A 21,016-nucleotide genomic window follows, 5' to 3' on the forward strand; every position below is an offset into this window, starting at 1 on the left:
TATCGAAATGATTTTCTTTTAAATACTATTTGATGGCAAATTGTAGCTTGTGCACTAGATGTCTATCCAATTTGTCATAGTTACATTAAATTACTGGATTATGTGTTAAGAGGCTTTATTTTAAAAACAAGTATGAAGTATGATCTTCCTTTAATGCTTTTCTTGATAATTGTTACAGAAATAGTATTGAAAATTGCTACAAACTTTGTTCACTTAATCTAGATTGTTCTTACCTAAATTCACCATTTGAGTTGAATGTAAAATGGGCTAAATGATAAGTAAAAAGCAATGAAAAATTTAGAAAGAAATCAAAGTGAAAATGCATTGATGAATATTCTTACAAAATTTTTTTCCTTAAACATGACTTTAGACACACAATTCAAGGATCAAATTTGACCTTTTCTTTCATATTTTCCTTCATATTTCCAAAGGTAATGCTAGGTTTCTTGGATCACCTCTACCAAAAAAATAAAAGTAAGCCAAAAAACCAGTCTCAAGCAGTATATACTTTAATGGCTGATTTTAGGTAAGGAAATTCACTGGGCATGTAATGTAAGAACAATAATGTATATATGTGTGTATATATATATATATATATATATACATTTTTTTTTCAAATGGAGAACAAAATGTTAGAAATGTAGTGAGCAAAGGAAACTTAAATTGTTGACTGAATTCATCTAGGCATCTAATGTAGATGCTTCCTCCCTTCCTCTATTACCCCATATTTTGAAAGCTGAAAATATGTCACATACCAATTTTGAATACTGAAAATCTATATTACAAATAATGGACGCACTGACCATAGGACAACTGGAATTGCAACTAGGTCCAAAACTGAACCGTAAATTGAAGTAGTATCTGAGTAACCAAAAACAAACTCTGACTTAAAACTTTAGGGAAAAAAAAAAAAAACATTTGAACTTTTATCAAAATAGAAATAATTTTTAAAATAAAAATGTATTCTGCATAGGAATAACCAGTTAAATTTATCAATATTTAAGATACACATAGATGTGTAATTAAGGATATATTTTAAAATCCAAACCACTATTAGTAATACAATATAAGCGAGGCAAATTATGTATATTAGCTTAAATTTCATGACCCTCTAAACTGTAACATGTTCCATATATTTGCAACTCCAAAATCAATCAGCCCTTTCACAGTCATTTGCAGACATGCGTAAAGTCTCAAAAAATTTGAGTTGCCCAGCTGAGGTCTCACAAGGAGATAAACTGCCTTTCTAGTTCAGCTCTCAAACTGGAAATAAGTGTCCTTTCTCACCTCATTTAGTGCCACATTTTTCGTGCTATAACTCATGCCTGAATGAAGCCCATTTAACACACTTATTTTCTCCGTAAGGCATATCACAGCATTCCTTCATTCAAGAATGTTAGACAGCACTTCAGCAAAATTCTTGGGGACCATTTTAAACAGGGAAATCATCAACAAAAAGGTACAGAAATGGAAAAAAAAAAAAAGCACTAGGAGACTGCAAAAAGGGCAATTGTTTGCAAGCACAAGAGCTAAAACAAGAAGGCAGAACATGGCTTGGTTCAGCCTCAGCTCTAGAAGCAATGGCTCAGTATTTTCTAACTCGATGTTCACAGTGACTTTAAAGAATGTAACTACTGCAAATAACAAGAACCAACTGTAATTTCAGTAACAGTAGAATCCCTTATAAGGCTACTGTGTTACGACATAAATCACAGAGAAAAGGTTAACACCTTTGGCTGACAGAAGCAGTAGAATGAATAGTCAAGAGTTATTAGACTATTTGTTACTAGATAAAAGCTACATTTCTTAAGTAACATAATGTATATTTCTTGTGAGAATAGAAAAATTTAAAGAGACTCTACTTTGTATTTCTTTATAATTCTGACTCAAATAAGCATGCTGCCAGTATTTTCAATTGAATCACAGAAGTTAATTTTAGGCAAGAACAAGGATAAAAAATCAGAAATTTTCATCAGATGAACATCCCAAATAGAGTTAGGTTTTCCTTACTTGTAGCCAAGCTGTCGACAGATCACAGTTGCATCCTTATCAGTCCACCCATCGTCACAAATTGTTCCCCACTGGCCATTGATAAAAACCTCCACTCGTCCTTCTTTCTTATTTTCTCCATCCATCAGTCTGATTGGAAAACCTAAGTCATGATTCAAAAGTATTAGAAAAGCCAAAACAAGCAAACTGATACTAAAGCATGAGAGACTTTATAAAGTACTATTTGTTTGTAAAAGGAGCTAAAAATCAGCTGGGCAATGAGAGAGAGAGAGGGAGAGAGAGAAAGAGGAGAGATACCAATTAAAAAAAAAAAACTGTATCTACTTTTGCAATATCTTCTGTAGCCTTGAAGTCAGAGCGCTGATCCTGTCTAACTTTGTATTCCCAGCACTTGGAGCGGTGCCCGGCATTACAGTGTATAGAGTACACGTAATAGCTGTTTCTTGAATAAATGAATATATATCACTGTAAAAAAGTGGATTATTTTATTACCACTAACTTCCAGTTAGTAAAAGACATTAACTTGGAGTTGCTTTTGTTCTACATCTACTACTCACTTATCCATGAACACACCTAGAAATTTATACTCCAAAGCTAGGATTTTTAGGCAGGATTTTCAGATATACCTTTGCATGCATGAGTAACTTGAATGATGGAAGAGAAAAAAAAAAAAAGGCAAGCACAAGGACAATTTCTATCTCAGCCCTCCTATTTACTATGGATTCCAAAGGAAGGGCTTAAATCATAAAAATTATTAAGATGTAAAAGTTGAGAAACTGACCTCTAGCAAATTGGGATTTATCTAAATTATGCAAATAAAGTGGTTTATAGAGTCTTTCACACATCTCTATCAACACCAATAAATATGGTTTTGTTTAATCAAAAGTCCTCACTATGGCTTGCATACTGCCAGGGGTCGAATTGTGAAGTCATTAGAGGCAGCTCTAACCCAATTTGTGCACAGAAATATACAGAAGGAAGACAGAGTGAAGAGACATAGGAGAAAATGGCCACCTGTAAGCCAAGGAGAGAGGTCTTGAACAGATCTTTCCCTCCCGGCCCTCAGAAGGAACCAACCTCTGTGGACAACCTCAGCTTTGGACTTCTAGATTCCAGAAGTGTGAGACAATAAATATCTGTTGTCTAAGCCACCCAGTATGTGATACTTGATTACAGTAATATACATGCTTTAGATTACCTAGTTACTAGAAGTGTCTCCAGCTTCGGAGCCCTTAAGATTGACTGATAAGGATTTAGGGAATACCATCAAACACAGTGAAATTAGCAGAGCCAAGGAGGTGAAGTAAGCAGCTAATGAACAGAGTATCATTATATATGTGTTTAAACCAACATATGTAATCACTAGACAACATTTGTTAACTGAAGGAAAATACTGTTGGCAAGATGGACACATCCTACTTTGATTCCTCTGATTCTTCTTTGTTGCCCCCAGAGTTGCTGGCTCTCTAATTTCTGTCCCTGATCATACTTCGTGGAACAGGCATCACAGTAGAATCAACATAGCAAAGTCAAAATCAACAAATGTTTGTGGAGTGCCTACTCGATGCACTGCTTACATTAGCTGAAAATCTTGGTGTTTTAGTTGTGTCACAAAACACAGTGTATTTGAAACTTAACATTTCTTATTATTGTATCTGAAATTTGGGGATTCTCTGCAAGAGGAGCAAGGCCAAAAAGTGATCCTCAATGAAAAAATTTAAACAGATGAAATTCTTAAATTTTTCAGTTTTTACATTTTTTAGATCTTTGGTGCAAAATTAAGAAATCATATGTACATGGAATTAGACCTCCACATTCCACCCTAGTTGTTTTATGGGCAGCTTTTCACATACCATAAAAATAAAAATGATAAAGTGTTTTTAAAGCCTAAGTTGCATACTTTGTAAAAATAATAATACGGTATTCTTAACCTAATTTTAGCCATCCATTTTATAAAATCATTGGATTTTCAATGCCTGAAGGGAAACTGAATGACAGAAGCCATTCTATCAATACCACCCTACTGCTTAAGTTCTATCTGTTATGGCAATAATAATATACATGTTTTATTTCTAAAATCTTAAATAAATATAAAATGCTTGGGAAAACTAAACAGTCCTGTGGGTATACAGCATCTTTAATTATATACCTCAAACTCTGATCACAGTAGTTTTCTTTATTTCAATTTTCCTGTAACACTGATTTAATACATTATCTTAAGAAAATAATATTTTTCCTAGAAAAAAGATAAAATCTAGCATAAATTAAATTAAAAGTTAAACTTTATTTGAGTAAGAGACACTCTCACTGTGAAAGAAATCTCTGCTAAGATTTAATACTCTAAACTTTAGAATTAAAGCAGTATTAAAATGAGAAATCTACACATTGACCATCCCACAAATTTCCCCCAATTCACATAGGCATTAACTGCATTCTTACTAAAATTACTTTTACTGACCTAGAATATTGCTTTTGAGCATTCCATCTACCACACACCCAAAATTAGAAAGTGTCTATTGAACTACTACTAATTTTGAGAAAAGTTTCATTCACATTTAAAGTTAAGGTCCACAAGTTACCCTTCAAATAGTTGAAAACTGTAATAGTCTAACAGCTCTTATCACAGTGCCAAGGAAGTAAAAAATCTCAATTGTTTTTAAAATGCTGTTGTTTATACCACTATTCCATGATCTCCTCTTTTTGTTATGCAGTCCTTTTTGATAAGTGGGAAAGTAATGATCTCTTTGGATGAATAAATGGTAATCTGATTCTATTCCAAAAGGATAATTTGGCTCAGATATAATATCCTTTGAACAAATGAATGGTTAATAGATATATTACCAAAATTAGGACCAAAGAATTCATAATAATGATCCCATATTTTATTAATAATTATCACCCTTGGAAAATTAAAGATTTTTAGGGGAACTGAAAGGATTAGATGTCCTAACTGTATGTGTTTCATCACCTGGAACACTGATGGAATGTGCCTGAACATATCACTCCATGATCCAAATACCCGCTCTCTGGGGCTAAGAGGGTCCAGTTCTAGCAAATAGGCTCTATCTCCCCCAACCACATGCAATGATTGATCACATAATCCTGGGAGGATCATAAATCCTTTATAAGAAGAAAGGAGCAAGGGAAGAGAACAAACAAAAAGAAACAAAATTGAAAATATGACCCATAAGGGATGGGGTAAAAGGCTGTATTTCTACCTGGTGTAATGCTAGATTAGTGCAGTGAGTCACTATGATCTCACAGGATAGAGTACAATGAGGAATCAACCACATACCTTGACAAACTTAAGTACACAAAACAGTTAATACTGTGGGATTCAACACGTTCCATTATTTTATAATGTGAAGATTCCATCTTCACAGTCTCAAAACAGGAGGATACAAAAAGGGCTGATTCAAGCCTGAGGTGAAACTTAAGAACCACCTGTGGTTATTTTAACATCTATGCACCAAAAAATACATGTATAGATACAAATAGAGCTATGGTAGAGTCCTGGCATGTCTTTTAAGTATGTCCCTCTATATTTTTCATTCATATTTACTCTGCTCTCCTTGTTGGATGTTAAGTCTGTCAAGAATATATAGTTATTTGCTCTCTGCTCACAAAAGGACCTTCATCTACAAATATTTAAGACTGTTAGATGAGCTAGGTACCTTTTATCCGGCCGTAAGTCTGAAGAAATTTGGAACTAGGGAGTAATAAAGGACACTAATGGATTTTTAGTAACAGGGTATCTTAGAAAGATGGGCGGACTATTTACTCCAATGAATCCACCTATGAGCCCAGTGAGAAACTTGAAAGATCTAGGTTAGGACAGAGCAAACGCTGGTTGGTAACCAATGATTGACAAGGCCTCAGGACTAAAGAAGAAATGAATCATGGAGGGTGGGAAAGAGACCTATTGTTTTGTTCTGATTTATTTTTAATCCTTTTTCAAATAGTTCATTAGAATTCAAGGTAAATGGGAAGCAGAATAGGTGACTAATCAGTTGTGGAATGGACATCGTGACTTCTTTAACCCATCTTTCAGATACATGAGAAATTTAGGCTTACAGGTAAAGAAAAATTAGGAGTAGAAATTTATAACATTGGTGGAAAGACTCAAAAGACTATTTTTCTCTGAATGCAAATTACTAAAAATTAGAGCATTTGGGGAAACAGACAAAAAAAAGAAAAATAGACAAAGATGAGAAATGCTTCACATTCCAGACCAGTGGATAGAGGTGTAGTGGCTACTGAAATACGGATACTCAAGAGCTGTGGCAGGACCTCACCCAGAGACAGTCTGTGTCCATCCCTGCCAGGGTAGCAGGAGACAGCAACATCTTCCCGATGGCTGCAGTCATGCCTTTCCCAGGGTCTCCGAGAACACTGAAGGAAACTGGTTTCCTTTCCTGAGCAGTTGACATCATCCAACCATATGGGCCCTGTGCTTTCTTCAAAGTGGTTTGCAGAGGCTTGTTTGCCATATCTGTGGCAATAAAATAAACACTGTGCATAGAACTTTTGTCTCTTGTTTCAAGGAACCATAAAACATAAAACAAACAACCTAATTAAGTGGCATGACTTCAGAGGGTAAGTATTTGTTCTTTCTCCTATCTTGAGAACTCAGTTCTCAGAGCAGTAAAAAATCTGCTAAATCTCCATCACATATTTTGATCATCTTAACAATGTTGGTTAACTAATCCACTAGTTAACCAACAATGTTTGCTTAACTAGTGGATAATTAATCCTTTTTTCCCAACCATTCTTGTGTTTTGTCTACAATTTAACCCACCAACCACAGAGAATGCAGACAGAGATAAACCTCAAATTCCTGACCATGGAAATAACACAGTGGACCAGAAAGTAAGAATGTGTGTCTTATATCAGCCTCTGAAGAGCCATCAAAGCTCATTTGATTTCATTAGCTTCTCTAGGCCTCTTTGGTATCCTCTCTTCCAAAATAAAAAAGTGTGTATTAGTTCAGTGATTTCTCAAGCACCATTTCCAAACCATGATGAAACTTGGATTTCAGCCCATCAAAATCAGATTAATGACAATGTTCTTAGCTTTTCATAAGGTTACATAAATCTGACTTTTAAGATTTTTATAAATATATTTGTGTTTCAATTGACTTTATTTGTAACACTACACTACAAAAAATCCTAAATGTATTAATAGAAATAGGAAAGATCTGCAAAATTAAAAATTGGTAACTAAGTCAGTCTCTACCTTCATTCATCCTCCCCTCAATTTTGTTTTCTTTTGTTCTGTAGAATACAAACAAATCTCCAGAAATTCCTGGGCTAAAAGATATTTGAAGTGTCTTTCAGTTCTCGGTCTATATAATTAAACTTTTACTCATAAATTTTATGTCAGTCACTTCCACCACTGAATGTTTTTATTATTTCTGTACTAAGAATATGAAGAGATCTTTATGTTTGAAAGATGAATTTTCCTAATTGTTTCCCCATGAATTTTCCTAATTGTTTTACCATGCACTTATTTATTAAATTTATTTAACAAGATAAACATTTCAATAAATTAAAACAATGCAACTTTGAATGAGTCATTCTAAGACTTCTATTGTGCTGACTAATCAAGTCTTAGATAGAAAAGTAATTATCCCTAATCCCATATTGCTATCACTTTCAACTTATACCATGTTTCCACAAAATGCATCAATGTGATTACCATCTGTGCATATCAACTATATAACAGACAGCAGGAGGTCACTTTACTTTAGGATTTCATTTGTATGAAGAAACCCAGAGTTCACCCTTTCTCATTCCAAAAGAGTATTTTCTTTCAGAAACTCCTCCATAAACTAAAATGTAAATGTAGCACATGCTTATTCTACCTTCTAACACATTTAGAACTTTTAACAAATATTGAGAACATTTTTAAAATCATTAAGTTCTGATACTCTGTATATGCAAGAAAAACTGAATGTATTTGTGAAACAAAATAAATAAAATATGGAAAAAAAAATCAGTCACTCAATTGTTTTAATTAATAAGGAAAATATGAAAATAGTAAATAATAGTATTTTTGAATCTTTCTAAGTTTGTGACGACAGGATACAGTTCTCAGACTAACAGAGATTTGCTCAGATGAAATGATATTTTTGAGTAATTCTTATTAATTAAACAACAATATTTATTTGGCTGGCATGTCATACCCCTTGACCTGACAATTATATAATAATAACTGCACTGCCCATGAAAATTCAAAATATTAGTCAATAACATGCATCTATATCTTCATGATGTCATTATTTATAACAGGAAAAATTAAACTAATCTAAATATTAAGTAAATTATAGTATGAACATTCAATAGTTATTATGTTATTAAAAATTATGACTGTAATAATATAAAAGTAAAAAACATGAATAGGAAAATTACATATTTACTACTAGAGCTGTTATAAAGTTATACACACAAGTTATAATAATGATGGTGTAAGAATGGAAAAATGAGGGGTATTTTTTTTTAAGGGGTAGATTTTTATTTTCTTTATTTTCCAAACTTTCTCTAAAATTTTATATTACTTTTACAAACTTAAAAATATACGTTTAAACATGGTCATACCTAGCTTGAATGAAAGCATATTTTTAAGGTTTAATAAATATTTTCAATTAGCTCTATCTCAAGCTGAAATGAAATAATTTTGCTCATTTTTTCAAGCATGAGACAATTACTTCAAGCATGACACAGAAATATGGAAAACAAGAAAGAATGGGCATTCATGGGTTTCATTCAGATATTAGCTCAAAGGCATCATTTGCAGTTACTTCAACCAACTTAAGTCTTTACTCTGGAATGCATTATGTGTGTGACATGAAATGTATCGCCCAAAGTGTGATACTCAGTTTTTAAGAGAGTGAGGTCAAGGGTGAGTTCTAAAGGTCATCTCATGACAAGAAAGCTGTTTTTCTCAAATAAAAGTGATAATTATCATCACATTCTGAGAAAGGAAATAATGTAATACCAAAGCATTTGACACTGGACTTCTCTGCAATTTTAGATACAGTGATGTCAGTACTAACAACATCCAATAGTAGTGAAGCATCAGAATAAAACTGAGCATTCAAAGCATACAGTCTTACTTGAAAAGACACAATGAGACCTAAAAGTCATCCATGGCTCCATTATTCAAGAAGAGGGGTGGGACTTCCCTGGTGGCGCAGTGGTTAAGAATCCACCTGCCAGTACAGGGGACACGGGTTTAAGTCCTGGTCCGGGAAGATCCCACATGCCGTGGAGCAACTAAGCCCGCGAGCCACAACTGCTGAGCCCGCGTGCCACAACTACTGAAGCCCGTGTGCCTAGAGCCTGTGCTCTGCAACAAGAGAAGCCACAGCAGTGAGAAGCCCGCGCCCCACAACAAAGAGTAGCCCCCGTTTGCTGCAACTAGAGAAAAGCCCACGTGCAGCAAGGAAGACCCAATGCAGCCAAATAAATAAATAAATTTATAACAAAAAGAAGAGGGGTGGTGGCAGGCAAGGCAAATGAGATAAACAGCAAGATATGGTTATTCATCATCAAAGAAAATGTTTTTGGTTTTTTTGTTGTTGAATTTCCATATAGAGAAGGTAGATAAGGTAGGTAGGAAGGTAGGTAGAATAGATAGGTAGATAATGATTGTGAACATATATTTTTAGTATTATAGAAATTACAAATAAGGATTACAAAATGAGACTCTTAAAAATATAACTTGGCATTTAGCTGCCTCCTGTCAATGGATCTTACTTAAATCCCAGCTGTCGGCAAACCACATATGTATTCAGCTCAGTCCAGCCGTCATCACAGACAGTGCCCCACTGTCCCCTGTAATACACCTCCAGGCGACCCTCATGGTTGCCTTTACCACCTGCAAGTCTGATGACCCCATCTGTGACAAGGAGACATAGAGACTAATCAAATAATTATCAAAAAAGGTAGAACAACATTTTAATTGCACGAGAAATATCACCCTACTCAGATCTCTCTCTAGGCCTTTCATTAAACTTCCATTAGAACTGTGCTCAATGACCTGAGGTCACTGGATTGTTTCTGGAGTAAAAGTCATAACACATATCTGTCCTAACAAAATAGTCTTTCCTTTTTATTTGTACTCCTGTTTCTAAGTAGAAAAACATATTCTGATATAACTCCAAAGTAGTTATTTAGATTTTTCCAGATTAAATCATATTTGGGAAATTTCCTATGGCTTCAATCTCCTTAAGTATGAGCAGTATTAGTCATTTAAATTTAAAAGTTAAAAAAAATAGTAACTTGGAAATAGTTCAAAACTTTAACTGTGAATGAAAAAATATTGCAATATGGAGACAGAAAAAGCTATTCTGGTTAAAGAGTGATCTATCATATCAAGGCATTTATTATTCCTTAGGCATTCATAAGTTACAAAACTGGGGTTCATGTTTTCCCTTTGTTCTTTTATCAATAATACAAACCTGAATTTGAATCTTGTGAATTCAATGAATAATTAATTCCCAGAGAATTCCATAAAAAGCTTCTATGCAGATACACAATACAATACATTTATTCCCAAAAAAGTATATTAAAAAGCTATTTCCATCCAAAATAATCCAAACACCCCCCCTACCAAATGAAACATAAATAATCTTGGGTAAAAGTCATACTTCTCATGACTTTCTGGGATCTTTTAAAGTAAATGAAGGTCTCCTAGCAACAGAATCACTTACAAATGTAAAACTTCACCGTCTGCAAGGCACTGTTACAACTATTATCTCATCTGAGCATCTCAGGAACATTACAAGACTATCCTCATTTGAAAGAGGAAAAAATGGAGGTTCAAGAGAATGAAGTGCTCTGGCTTATAATCTGGTGTAAATTTTATATTTCTATTGTGTATAAATGTGTTATTCTAATAAAAACAACAGTGTGTATAGAACTATGTAAATAAAAAAGTAGAACTTCAGCATTTCACAGTCCCTAAGAAGTGTTTCATTTGATTTCTTTAAAGAAAGATTAAAGCCCCCAATTTTTTTCTTCAAGCTCTTTTTACTATAGAAACAACAGATTTGTGATGACCCAGCCTCTCTTGCCTCTCCATTTCCCTCTTCTTCCCCCCAAACATGTAAGTACATACACATACACTCATTTGCACTCAGAAATGTCCTTCTTGCAACACAAGACATATCTTGACAAGCATGCTGTGATTTGGAATAGTCTGAATATTGAGCACAGCAAAGGTAACTTGGTTCTTCAATAGTGTGCTTTAATCAACAATCCCATCAATATGGTTTTACCAGCTACAAACATATTCCTAGAATCCAGATAGGTTAATGTATGAATGGACTAAATATAGAATTATAATACCTAACACACAAAATTTATCAATGCACACCGATTTTGACTACTGGGTACTATATATTGCAACAAGATCATATTTTCCCACCTAACTTTATAGGACTGTATAGCTTGCAACTGAAAAATTCAGAAATATCTATGAATAAGGAGATAGCATTTTAATGTATCATTTGTATTACTTTTTTTTTTTAAGCTTTATTTGGGGGCTTTATTTGTAAGCTCATTTAGTAATATCAGCTAAATTGAGGAGAAGGGAAGGTAAGCCCAAATGGTGCTGGGGGCAAGAGTTGGTTAAGATTAATGGGGTGAAGCTCTTACCTGTTAGAGGGGTACAGGACACTCCAGCATCTTCTTTATGGCCACAATTATGCTCTCCCCAGGAACTCTTTGGACACTGCTCAATAGAAAGCTCATTCCCAGTGCAGCGTACTTCATCCAACATTACTGGGCCAGATCCTTCCCCAAAATATGCCTGATTCCATGCTTTGGCAATGCCGCTGAACAAACATAAGAACATAAGTCAGACCAAAGGTTGGCCTGACTTCTTTTTTTGCTGCTGGCAAAGGTAAAATTATGATTAATTCATAATTTCCCTTATCAATTCACTCCATAGGTCACACATGAATTGCTCTATTTCTTTTTTGTTTGCTTGTTTGTTGATCTTTATATTTTCAGCTATCACAAATCTTTCCAAGACTGCTAGTTATTCTCCAATATTTACTCCCCTTTTCTTCATTAGTAATGGAACCTCAGAGTTTTGGGAGGACAATGGCTATCCAGAATAAAGACCACATTTCCCACCCTCCCTTCCTTACAGTGAAGTTGGTTGGTTTGTTTGTTTTAAAACATGCATAACATAAAATTTGCCATTTTAACCATGTTTAAGTGTACAGTTCAGTGGCACTAAGTACATTCACCTTGTTGTGCAACTATCACTAGCATCCATCTCCAGAACTTTTTAACCATCCCAAATTGAAGCTCTGTGCTCATTTTATATGACTAAGTTGTGACCAATAACGTTTAGGTAAAAGTGTCATGTATCACTTCCAGGAAGTATCCTTGTCCCACTTCCTCCTTCCTGCTGACTGTTAGGGCAGAGGTGATGGCTAGAGCTTGAGAAGCTATCTTGGTCCATAAGGTGCCACACTGAGAATGAAAGAACCGCAAGCAAGAAAGAGACTGGGGCCCTGATGACTGTGGAACCACCATACCAGCCTTGAGCTATCTCTGGTCTCTTAAGAGAGAAGTAAACTCTTGTTTAAGCCACTGTTATCTTCAGTTCTCTGTTACTCACGGCCAAATACCTCTTCACTCAAATTTATTTGACTAAATTTACTTCTCCCACAATTCAACACGACATCATCTTCTAGAACCCCAGATTTAAATGAAGATCACGATTGCCTGTCAAAATGGTTAATGACTTCAGAAATTGCATCTTCAGCCCCTTTCAGCCTTTGAATTTTTAGACTAGAGCATTTATACTTGCAGTTTGTTTTTCGATGATTCTGCATCTATTCCCCATTATTTAAGTTGCCCTTTTCTTATAACATTATAACTATCTTAAGAATTTACAACCAAAACAAGAATATAATTTTTATATATGTAATTCAAATTTTACTGTCCAGAAATAAGGTTTTATCGGAACAAAGGCACACTGATTCCCAACTTACTGTCTGTGGCTGCTTTTGCACTACACAAAACCTCAGTTGAGTAGTTGGAAAGTCTAAAATACTCACTATCTGGCCCTTTACAGAAAAAGTTTGTTGACCCTTGCTCTAGAGGAAAGAGATTAATGAAGGCAAATATGGAAACTGATTTAGAGAACACTGAAAGTTGGAGAACAGAGGAGGAGACAGGATGACTAATGCAGGTCATGGGGAAGCCAGATAGGAAAGCTTTGGAGAAAGGCAGATTAACAGCCTCCTTGGATCTTTGCCCTGGGATAAATGCTAGGAAAGAAAAAGATCTGTTAAAGAAAATTTCAATGGGTATAATTCACTGAGCCAAGATTAGGTGCTATAAGAAAACCAGGGACCAATATGAGAGAATATAAAATTTGATCCCAAACTCATAACAGAAACAAAAAATAAACTCCAGATGGTTTAAAGACCTAAAGGGAAGGGAAGGGAAGGGGAGGGAAGGAAAGGGGAAGGGAGGGAAGGGGAGGGAAAGAAAGGGGAAGGGAGGGAAGGAGGAAGGAAGGAAGATGGCTAAAAAGTAATATAATGAAATAAGAAGAACATAGTTATTATAACCTTGGTAATAAGAGAATTTCCTGAGCAGGATAAAAAATAAAAAACCCAGAAGTCAGAAAACAAAGACTAAAAAAGTTAAATTTAATCACATATAAATTTGAACTACTGTATAGCAAAATACACCATAATCAGTCAAAAGGCAAACAAGCTGGAGGATATATTTGTAAAATGTAACCACAATCAAAGAAAAAAAACACTCCTAGAAATAAATAATAACCTATTATTATCATAATGAAAGACAAAATGACCAACATAAAAAAACAGGGCAAAGGAGAGGAACAGGCTATTTACAGAAGAAGAAATACCCATGGCCACTGACCATATGGTAAGATGCTCAACCTTACAATGGTCAAATTAAAACAATAAGAATGCATTCTTACATATCCTTAATATCATTTTCATTAAATATTTAGGCTAAAAGTTTACAAACTAAAGCCTTTTTATTCTCACGAAAAAAATAACAAACCAAGCCTAAAATATGTTAGTTGGGAGTGACTTGAGATGGGCTGGACAGAGTAACTGAAATATATTGTATTTCAAATATGTTAAAGATTATGTGATAGAGGTCCTAGGAAAAAACAAAAGGCCTGATTAACTGCCTCTGAACTGTGTCCCTTCCTTAAGGGAGGACACAGGATGGGAGAGCAGAAGCCCCAAACAGTGACTCTGGGGAAAGTCATCTATGTTATAATGCAGTCTTTTTTTAAAAAAAAAAAAATTTGGCTGCATTGGGTCCTCCTTGCTGCACGTGGGCTTTTCTCTAGTTGCAGCGACAGGGGGCTACTCCGTTGCGGTGCGCGGGCTTCTCATTGCGGTGGCTTCTCGTTGCGGAGCATGGGCTCTAGGCGTGCAGGCTTCAGTAGTTGCAGCACGCAGGCTCCGTAGTTCTGGCTTGCGGGCTTTAGCAGTTGTGGTGCATGGCTTAGTTGCTCCGCAGCATGGGTTCTTCCCGGACCAGGGCTCGAACCCATGTCCCCTACATTGGCAGGTGGATTCTTAACCACTGTGCCACCAGGGAAGTCCTATAATGCAGTCTTAAAACACCATTTGGGTGTTTTATTTTCTTCCTTATATATTTCTATATTTTCCATTCTTTACAAACATTATTTTAATGATCACAAAAATGTTTAATTAGAATAAACTCATCAGAAAAACTAATATAATAAATTCAAGAACCAAAAAAGAAACTAACTAGGAAACAATGATGTAAAACAAAGTACGTTTCCTAGCTAATTTTTGAGTCTATTAAAATTAAGATTATAATATTTATAAATACACACATTCCTTCAGCCAGGCACTAGTGTTTCCTGGTGCCCTGGACTGTGCTGGCTCTCAGGGGAATACCAAAGAAATTGATGACTCTGCCCTTCAAGAGACCGTGCAATACTAGGGAAAGCAGCATAAAACGCATGGGTTGGGGCTTCCCTGGTGGCGCAGTGGTTGAGAGTCCGCCTGCCGATGCAGGGGACACGGGTTCGAGCCCTGGTCTGGGAAGATCCCACATGCCACGGGGCAACTAGGCCCGTGAGCCACAACTACTGAGCCTGCGCTCCGCAACAAGAGAGGCCGCGACAGTGAGAGGCCCGCACACCACGATGAAGAGTGGCCCCCGCTCGCCGCAACTAAAGAAAGCCCTCGCACGGAAACGAAGACCCAACACAGCCAAAAATAAGTAAATAAAATTAAAAAAAAAACTCCTGGGTTGTTAAAGGCAAATAAGTGCTATGTGAATTCGATAAAGCTGTGTATTCTCTGTCCTTCCTTTATGGAAATTATGTCCACACCAGCCCCAGCAGTTCATTTGTAGTAATAGTCCCAGTGTTACCTACTCTCTTACCCTCTGACCACAGAATAAATTTGTGGGGTTCTCTGATATAATACACTGATTTATTAGGTTATTTTCTGTAAAGCTGTTTGACCTACATAGCAGCAATCCCCAATAAACACTGAATTGATTCTATGTTTGATCATTACCCAAAACATTCCTGAACCTACTTAGCTAATCTGACTGTATTCATATAAAGTTTGTTTGTTTTCCATACAAAAAAAAAGCAAATAAATAGTACCATCTGACTAACTCAATCCCCAGGCTTAGCCACTACTTTGAATAGACACAGAATAGAGTCAGGCAATTCTATCATGCAAGATAATTACTTGTTAGGTTATAAAAGATTGGTCCTCTGACTGCAAATATCAGTTTGTGTCACTTGTAACATATGGATGAAAGAAGCTCATTTTTAATGATCAATAGCCTATATTTCTCCCTGGAAAACAACCCCCTCCATCTCCAATTATGATATTTGAAGTACACTGAATGATTACTGCATGCCAGACACTGGTCTAACAGCTTTATATGTATTAACTCTTTTAATCCTCCCTACAACCCCATGATGTTATTATCCCTAATTTACAAATGAGGAAACTGAGGTCCAGAAGTTAATAATTAGCCCAGCATTACACCGCCATGAGATGGTAAGGCTTGTCTGGCTACAGAGCAGACCCTGAAACACTTGGCTTTCTTGCAGTCTGCTGGGGCATTTTCAGAGAGATGGTTATGGCATCGCAAATACAGTCTGTCTAAAACGTGTTCATCATTGTTTCTTCCTACAATTAACTTTTCTCTCTTGACTTACCTATTTCTTTCAGCCCTATATTCATATGTATTCTTATTAACACCTGCCTATTTTGCAAACAGTGTAACATGAAAGAAAAGAAATCCTACACTGAAAGCCATAAATCTCAAGATTCTGTCCCTCACTCACAGTATGATTTAGGGGATTTGAGTAATCTCAGAGGGCCTAACTTTCTTATCTTGTTATATAAGGCCTCTTTCCTGCTCAATAATTCCACATACCAGTAATGTTTATAAAGTATTTTAGAAATTAATAAACAGTAAAATAAGAGAACAAAGAAAGAAACTTTTTTTTTTTTTTTTTTGCGGTACGCGGGCCTCTCACTGTTGTGGCCTCTCCCGTCGCGGAGCACAGGCTCTGGACGTGCAGGCTCAGCGGCCATGGCTCCCGGGCCCAGCCGCTCCACGGATGTGGGATCTTCCCGAACCGGGGCATGAACCCGTGTCCCCTGCATCGGCAGGCCGACTCTCAACCACTGAGCCACCAGGGAAGCCCCAAAGAAACATTTTTAATTGTACCAGAAGAATTTTTATTCTGACCACTCAGTAGTATGGTTCTATATGATAATTTTATAGCAAAAAAAAACCTAAGAAGAAAAAGTGTTCAAAAATTTTAAATTCTTATGTAAATTATGGCATATCCACACATAAAATATGATGTCACAGTTCTACACTATGCTTTTAAGAGTTCTAAAAGACCTAGGAAATGCTTCGATGTTAAGTGCACAAAAGGAACTCCAATTAAAATGTCTCTACCTGAAACTTCACTGTGTACATATGCATTCTCAAGTTCAATTTTCTAACATCAGGCTGCCTCCTTTCCTGCTCATCTTTCTCTGAGTTCTAGGCTAATCAAATTTCAGTATCATAAGTACAGTAATTCCTTTTGCGTTTTAGGAAGCTTGCCAGCTACCAAAATCTACAGACACCATTAAAAGATGCGGGTCAACAAAGACAGCATCTCACAAAGAAATTGTAACTAGCACTCCAGAGAGGCATGGTGCAGTTTCCCTTTGGGAATTCGACAAGGCAAGTATGACTGAGATGAAATTTGCTTAAGAACAAATCATAAATGGAGATAAGCTATGATTATGCTGTCTGCTATCAACCTTGTAACGTTAAAAATTACTTCATCTGAAAGTACTGTGCCTTTAAGTGAGCAAAACAAATTCTAGGGGAAGAGCAGCTGCAGAATATTGCTTTGTTGCAAGCGTATGAGAGAAGTATAAAATCAAGGAAAAGAAAAGCAAACGAACAATGTCAGCTCAGAACCTGGAGTACTTATAATAAAAACAAATCTCCACCAAGCTGGATTGTTGGTGATTACATAGGCTTGTGGAGGATCTTTGCTGCCTTGAATATTTGAAGACATTTTTCCTTTTAATCATTTTTCTGAACACAAATCTTCCATACAAAAGATAGCAGTGAGCCAATGCCTGAGAAAGATGTAAACACTTTACTCAACCCACGCATGTGTTCAACATTAATATAGTCTTCCTTGTGATTCTATCTGTACATTCTTACCATGTAGTAGACTCCTGTTTGCAACATGGTCTTTGTTTAAACAACAGTTTATATGAGTGAAAAAAGAAAATTTGGCTCTCAAGAAAGAACTCTACGTTAAAACATGAATTTTTAGAATAACTATAAATGTAACTAAAATTTAGTGTCATTTAAATTTTCTACACACTTTTCTAAGCAACAAAAGCTTGCCTTTTCCCACAGAAATATATAAATAATAATAAATGCCTTATACCTTAAATTTAGAGTAATCTATACTACAACTTGTAATGTTAAATATGCCATTACTATACCTTTAAAATTCTCGTATTTTTGGCAAAGACATTGATTTTTTAGTAACTAACACGAAAATCAATTAGCATACCACTGATACCATAATTGGTAACACAGTAAATACACATATATCCACATTAGAGTCTTTTAAAAATATGAAATTCATAGATACAGCTAACTAAATAGAAGTTCTAGATAGAGGAATGGTGTTTGATGATCTCCTACCAAATGTCCAGCTTACTTTGAAATGTTTAATAACATTTTTCTTTGAATGTTTAATAACATCTTTCAGCTATAAGTCCCCAATTATAGTCAATGTATACTGTATACCTACTATGTGTGCTAACTGCTTTAAAACCACTAAACTCTACATCCGGAAATGTGTTACAGATGAGGAAACTGCAGCTAAGAGATATCCTGCAATTTTTCTTATCTCCAGAACTACAACTCAAATTCAGGTCATTCTGAGTACAGGGCACATGCTCATAATCTTATGCTATGCTGACTCTGACACCATCTAAATTTTTGAGAAAAATTGGTCTTGAAATTGATACCCAGTCAGAACGTTTTGAAAATCTAGTCTCAAAATTTAATGATTAATAACAGTTTTTCTCAAAAAGAGCTAGTTGGCCCTATTCCTGACCCATCCAAAGAAAATGATCATACAAGTCAGGTCATACACCACGAGTAATTATCAGCCCTATGGACACAGGACTTTGCATGTTTATTCCTTTCCCATGCATAAACTGTGAAAGAGCATTTAGGTTGCAGAATCAGTTACAGGGGGGAAATGTAATCTACAGTGAAGGATTAGGCTGATGCCACCTTAATTCAGTGCTTAACCTTATCCTTATCAGTGGAGAAAACCAGAGCTGTTCTGTGGCTCCTGATGAGGTGCAAGATGAGAACATATCACCTGTGATGGTTTCTAGCCAAAATACTTGATTGATTTGATCTAATCAAGCTGTTGGACCTAGCCTCCCATTTCAGGAGTTACAAGAACCAGAGGAGTAGGCTAAATGATACCAGGAGGAAGAAACGAGACAAATCCAGAAGGTGGGATAGTCTCCAAAACAACTGGCTTGGTTTTTGGTCTCTTCAACAAGACAGTGTCATGAAAAACAAGAGGCTGTTCTAGATTAAAAGAGATTTCAGGGACATAACATCCAGATGCACTGCAAGGTCCTGGACTAAATTCTGCTGCAGACAAACCATCTGTCAAGGACATGGTGGGAACAACTATGAGAATTTGAGCATGACAGGGTATTAGACAATTTAAGAATGATTACCATTTATATTAGTTGTGATAATGATAATTTGGCTATGTAGGACAATGTTCTTATTTTTAAGAGATGCATACTGAAGTATTTAGAGGTAAAATGTTGGAACGTCTTTATTTTGCTTTAAAAGACTTCAATGTTAACATACAGTTTTGAAAAATAGGGAGGTCAGCTGCAAAAACAATTGCAAAAAAATTACTGTAGATGGTTCAAGGTACAAAATTCATGCTCTAGTGTCAAAGATTATGCTTAAATGGACAAAATGATACATACAGAAGATTTAGAAGCCTCCACATCCACCCACCCCTACCTGCCACGACATGCTAAATAATTTTTTTTCTAATTTAAAGTAAAATATCAACTTTCAAAAGATTCCCTAATATAATTTTAGAGAAACTTTTAGGCTTGCTATATCAATGTTCAACATCACTAAAGACAGGGGTTAGAGGATCCAAAATTATAACATACTATTCCAAAATAATCACAACTAAAGCAACATTTAATGTTGCTTTTCATATTGCTGTTTTTATCGCACATGCTTCATTGCCATATCCTGCACAGGAATTATTTCCTTTCTACATTAATAAACATCCTTTGTTCTAAGCACATACCTCACAAATAAGGAGGCAAAGGTCAAAAGTTTAGACAGTATCTGGAGGAAAGGAATTGAACTTCAGTTAAAGCCTAACGACTAGTTTCATCATATGACTCTGGTTAAGGCGCTGCAGCTGACAATGCTAGTCATTACCTGGGAGTAATGTAAAGGCTCGTGATGAAAAGTGGTAAAAGGCTTAGATTCTTAGGGATATAAAATCAGCTGAATTCAGATACAAATAGGTTAGACCTAAGAGTACATAACCGTTCTCTTCAGGGAGCCTACAGCCTAATACAAAGATCAAAAGGTGGCTTTTTCCATTTGTTCAAAGAAATCTGCAATATAAACACACCTACCGGGCTTCCCTGGTGGCGCAGTGGTTGAGCGTCTGCCTGCAGATGCAGGGGACACGGGTTCGTGACCCAGTCCGGGAAGATCCCACATGCCGCGGAGCGGCTGGGCCCGTGAGCCATGGCCGCTGAGCCTGCACGTCCGGAGCCTGTGCTCCGCAACGGGAGAGGCCACAGCAGTGAGAGGCCCGCGTACCGCAAAAAAAATAAATAAATAAACACACCTACCTTTGGGTATGGAAATAATAAACTCAAAAATTCAAGCAAAACAAAACAAGAACAAGAAAGACCAACCTCAGGCCCAGCTGCCTGCAGATCACTTCTGCATCTGCATCATCCCACTGGTCGTCACAGACAGTCCCCCACTGACCCGCATGGTAGAGCTCCACTCGGCCCTCACGCGCACTGCTCCCCCCAGCAAGGCGTAGGACGGGGAATGCAGGGCCTGCACAACGTGAAATTAACAACAAAGTAAACCTACGGATTCACACTGGGAGAGAAGATCAGGTATAGTTTATTTCTTTGCCATTCTCTATAATTAAGTTATATTTATTAAGTGATATGGACATACCCACGCATGTCTAATATATTTTATGGTACTCTCTACCAATTAAAATACCTCAACTTGAATTACGCTCATACAAATAGCTCTCAAGAGGAAATAGTCTAAGTTCACTTTCCCCCAAGGACCTCAGAAACCAGAAAAGACACACTCAAAACTGCAGTTATTGGAAACCCATTTGATTTTTATGGGGTTGC

The 21,016-nt window shown here is 36.1% G+C and overlaps 1 protein-coding gene across 1 annotated transcript in view; it reads right to left on the bottom strand.

The window, feature by feature from the left end:
* Positions 1-21,016, bottom strand: part of PRSS12 (serine protease 12) — a 64,675-nt gene that overhangs the window by 22,589 nt on the left and 21,070 nt on the right. Inside the window, exons 4-8 of the mRNA XM_029235493.1 lie at positions 20,552-20,702; positions 11,670-11,848; positions 9,768-9,909; positions 6,306-6,502; positions 2,011-2,152 (exon numbers count right to left, since the gene is read on the bottom strand). Coding sequence (XP_029091326.1) covers positions 2,011-2,152; positions 6,306-6,502; positions 9,768-9,909; positions 11,670-11,848; positions 20,552-20,702 — 811 coding nt within the window. The remainder of the gene's footprint in view (positions 1-2,010; positions 2,153-6,305; positions 6,503-9,767; positions 9,910-11,669; positions 11,849-20,551; positions 20,703-21,016) is intronic.

The sequence above is a fragment of the Monodon monoceros genome, unplaced genomic scaffold (genome assembly GCF_005190385.1).
Source record: "Monodon monoceros isolate NGI ecotype Baffin Bay Population unplaced genomic scaffold, NGI_Narwhal_1 Super_Scaffold_20, whole genome shotgun sequence".
In the NCBI taxonomy this organism is placed as follows: domain Eukaryota; kingdom Metazoa; phylum Chordata; class Mammalia; order Artiodactyla; family Monodontidae; genus Monodon; species Monodon monoceros.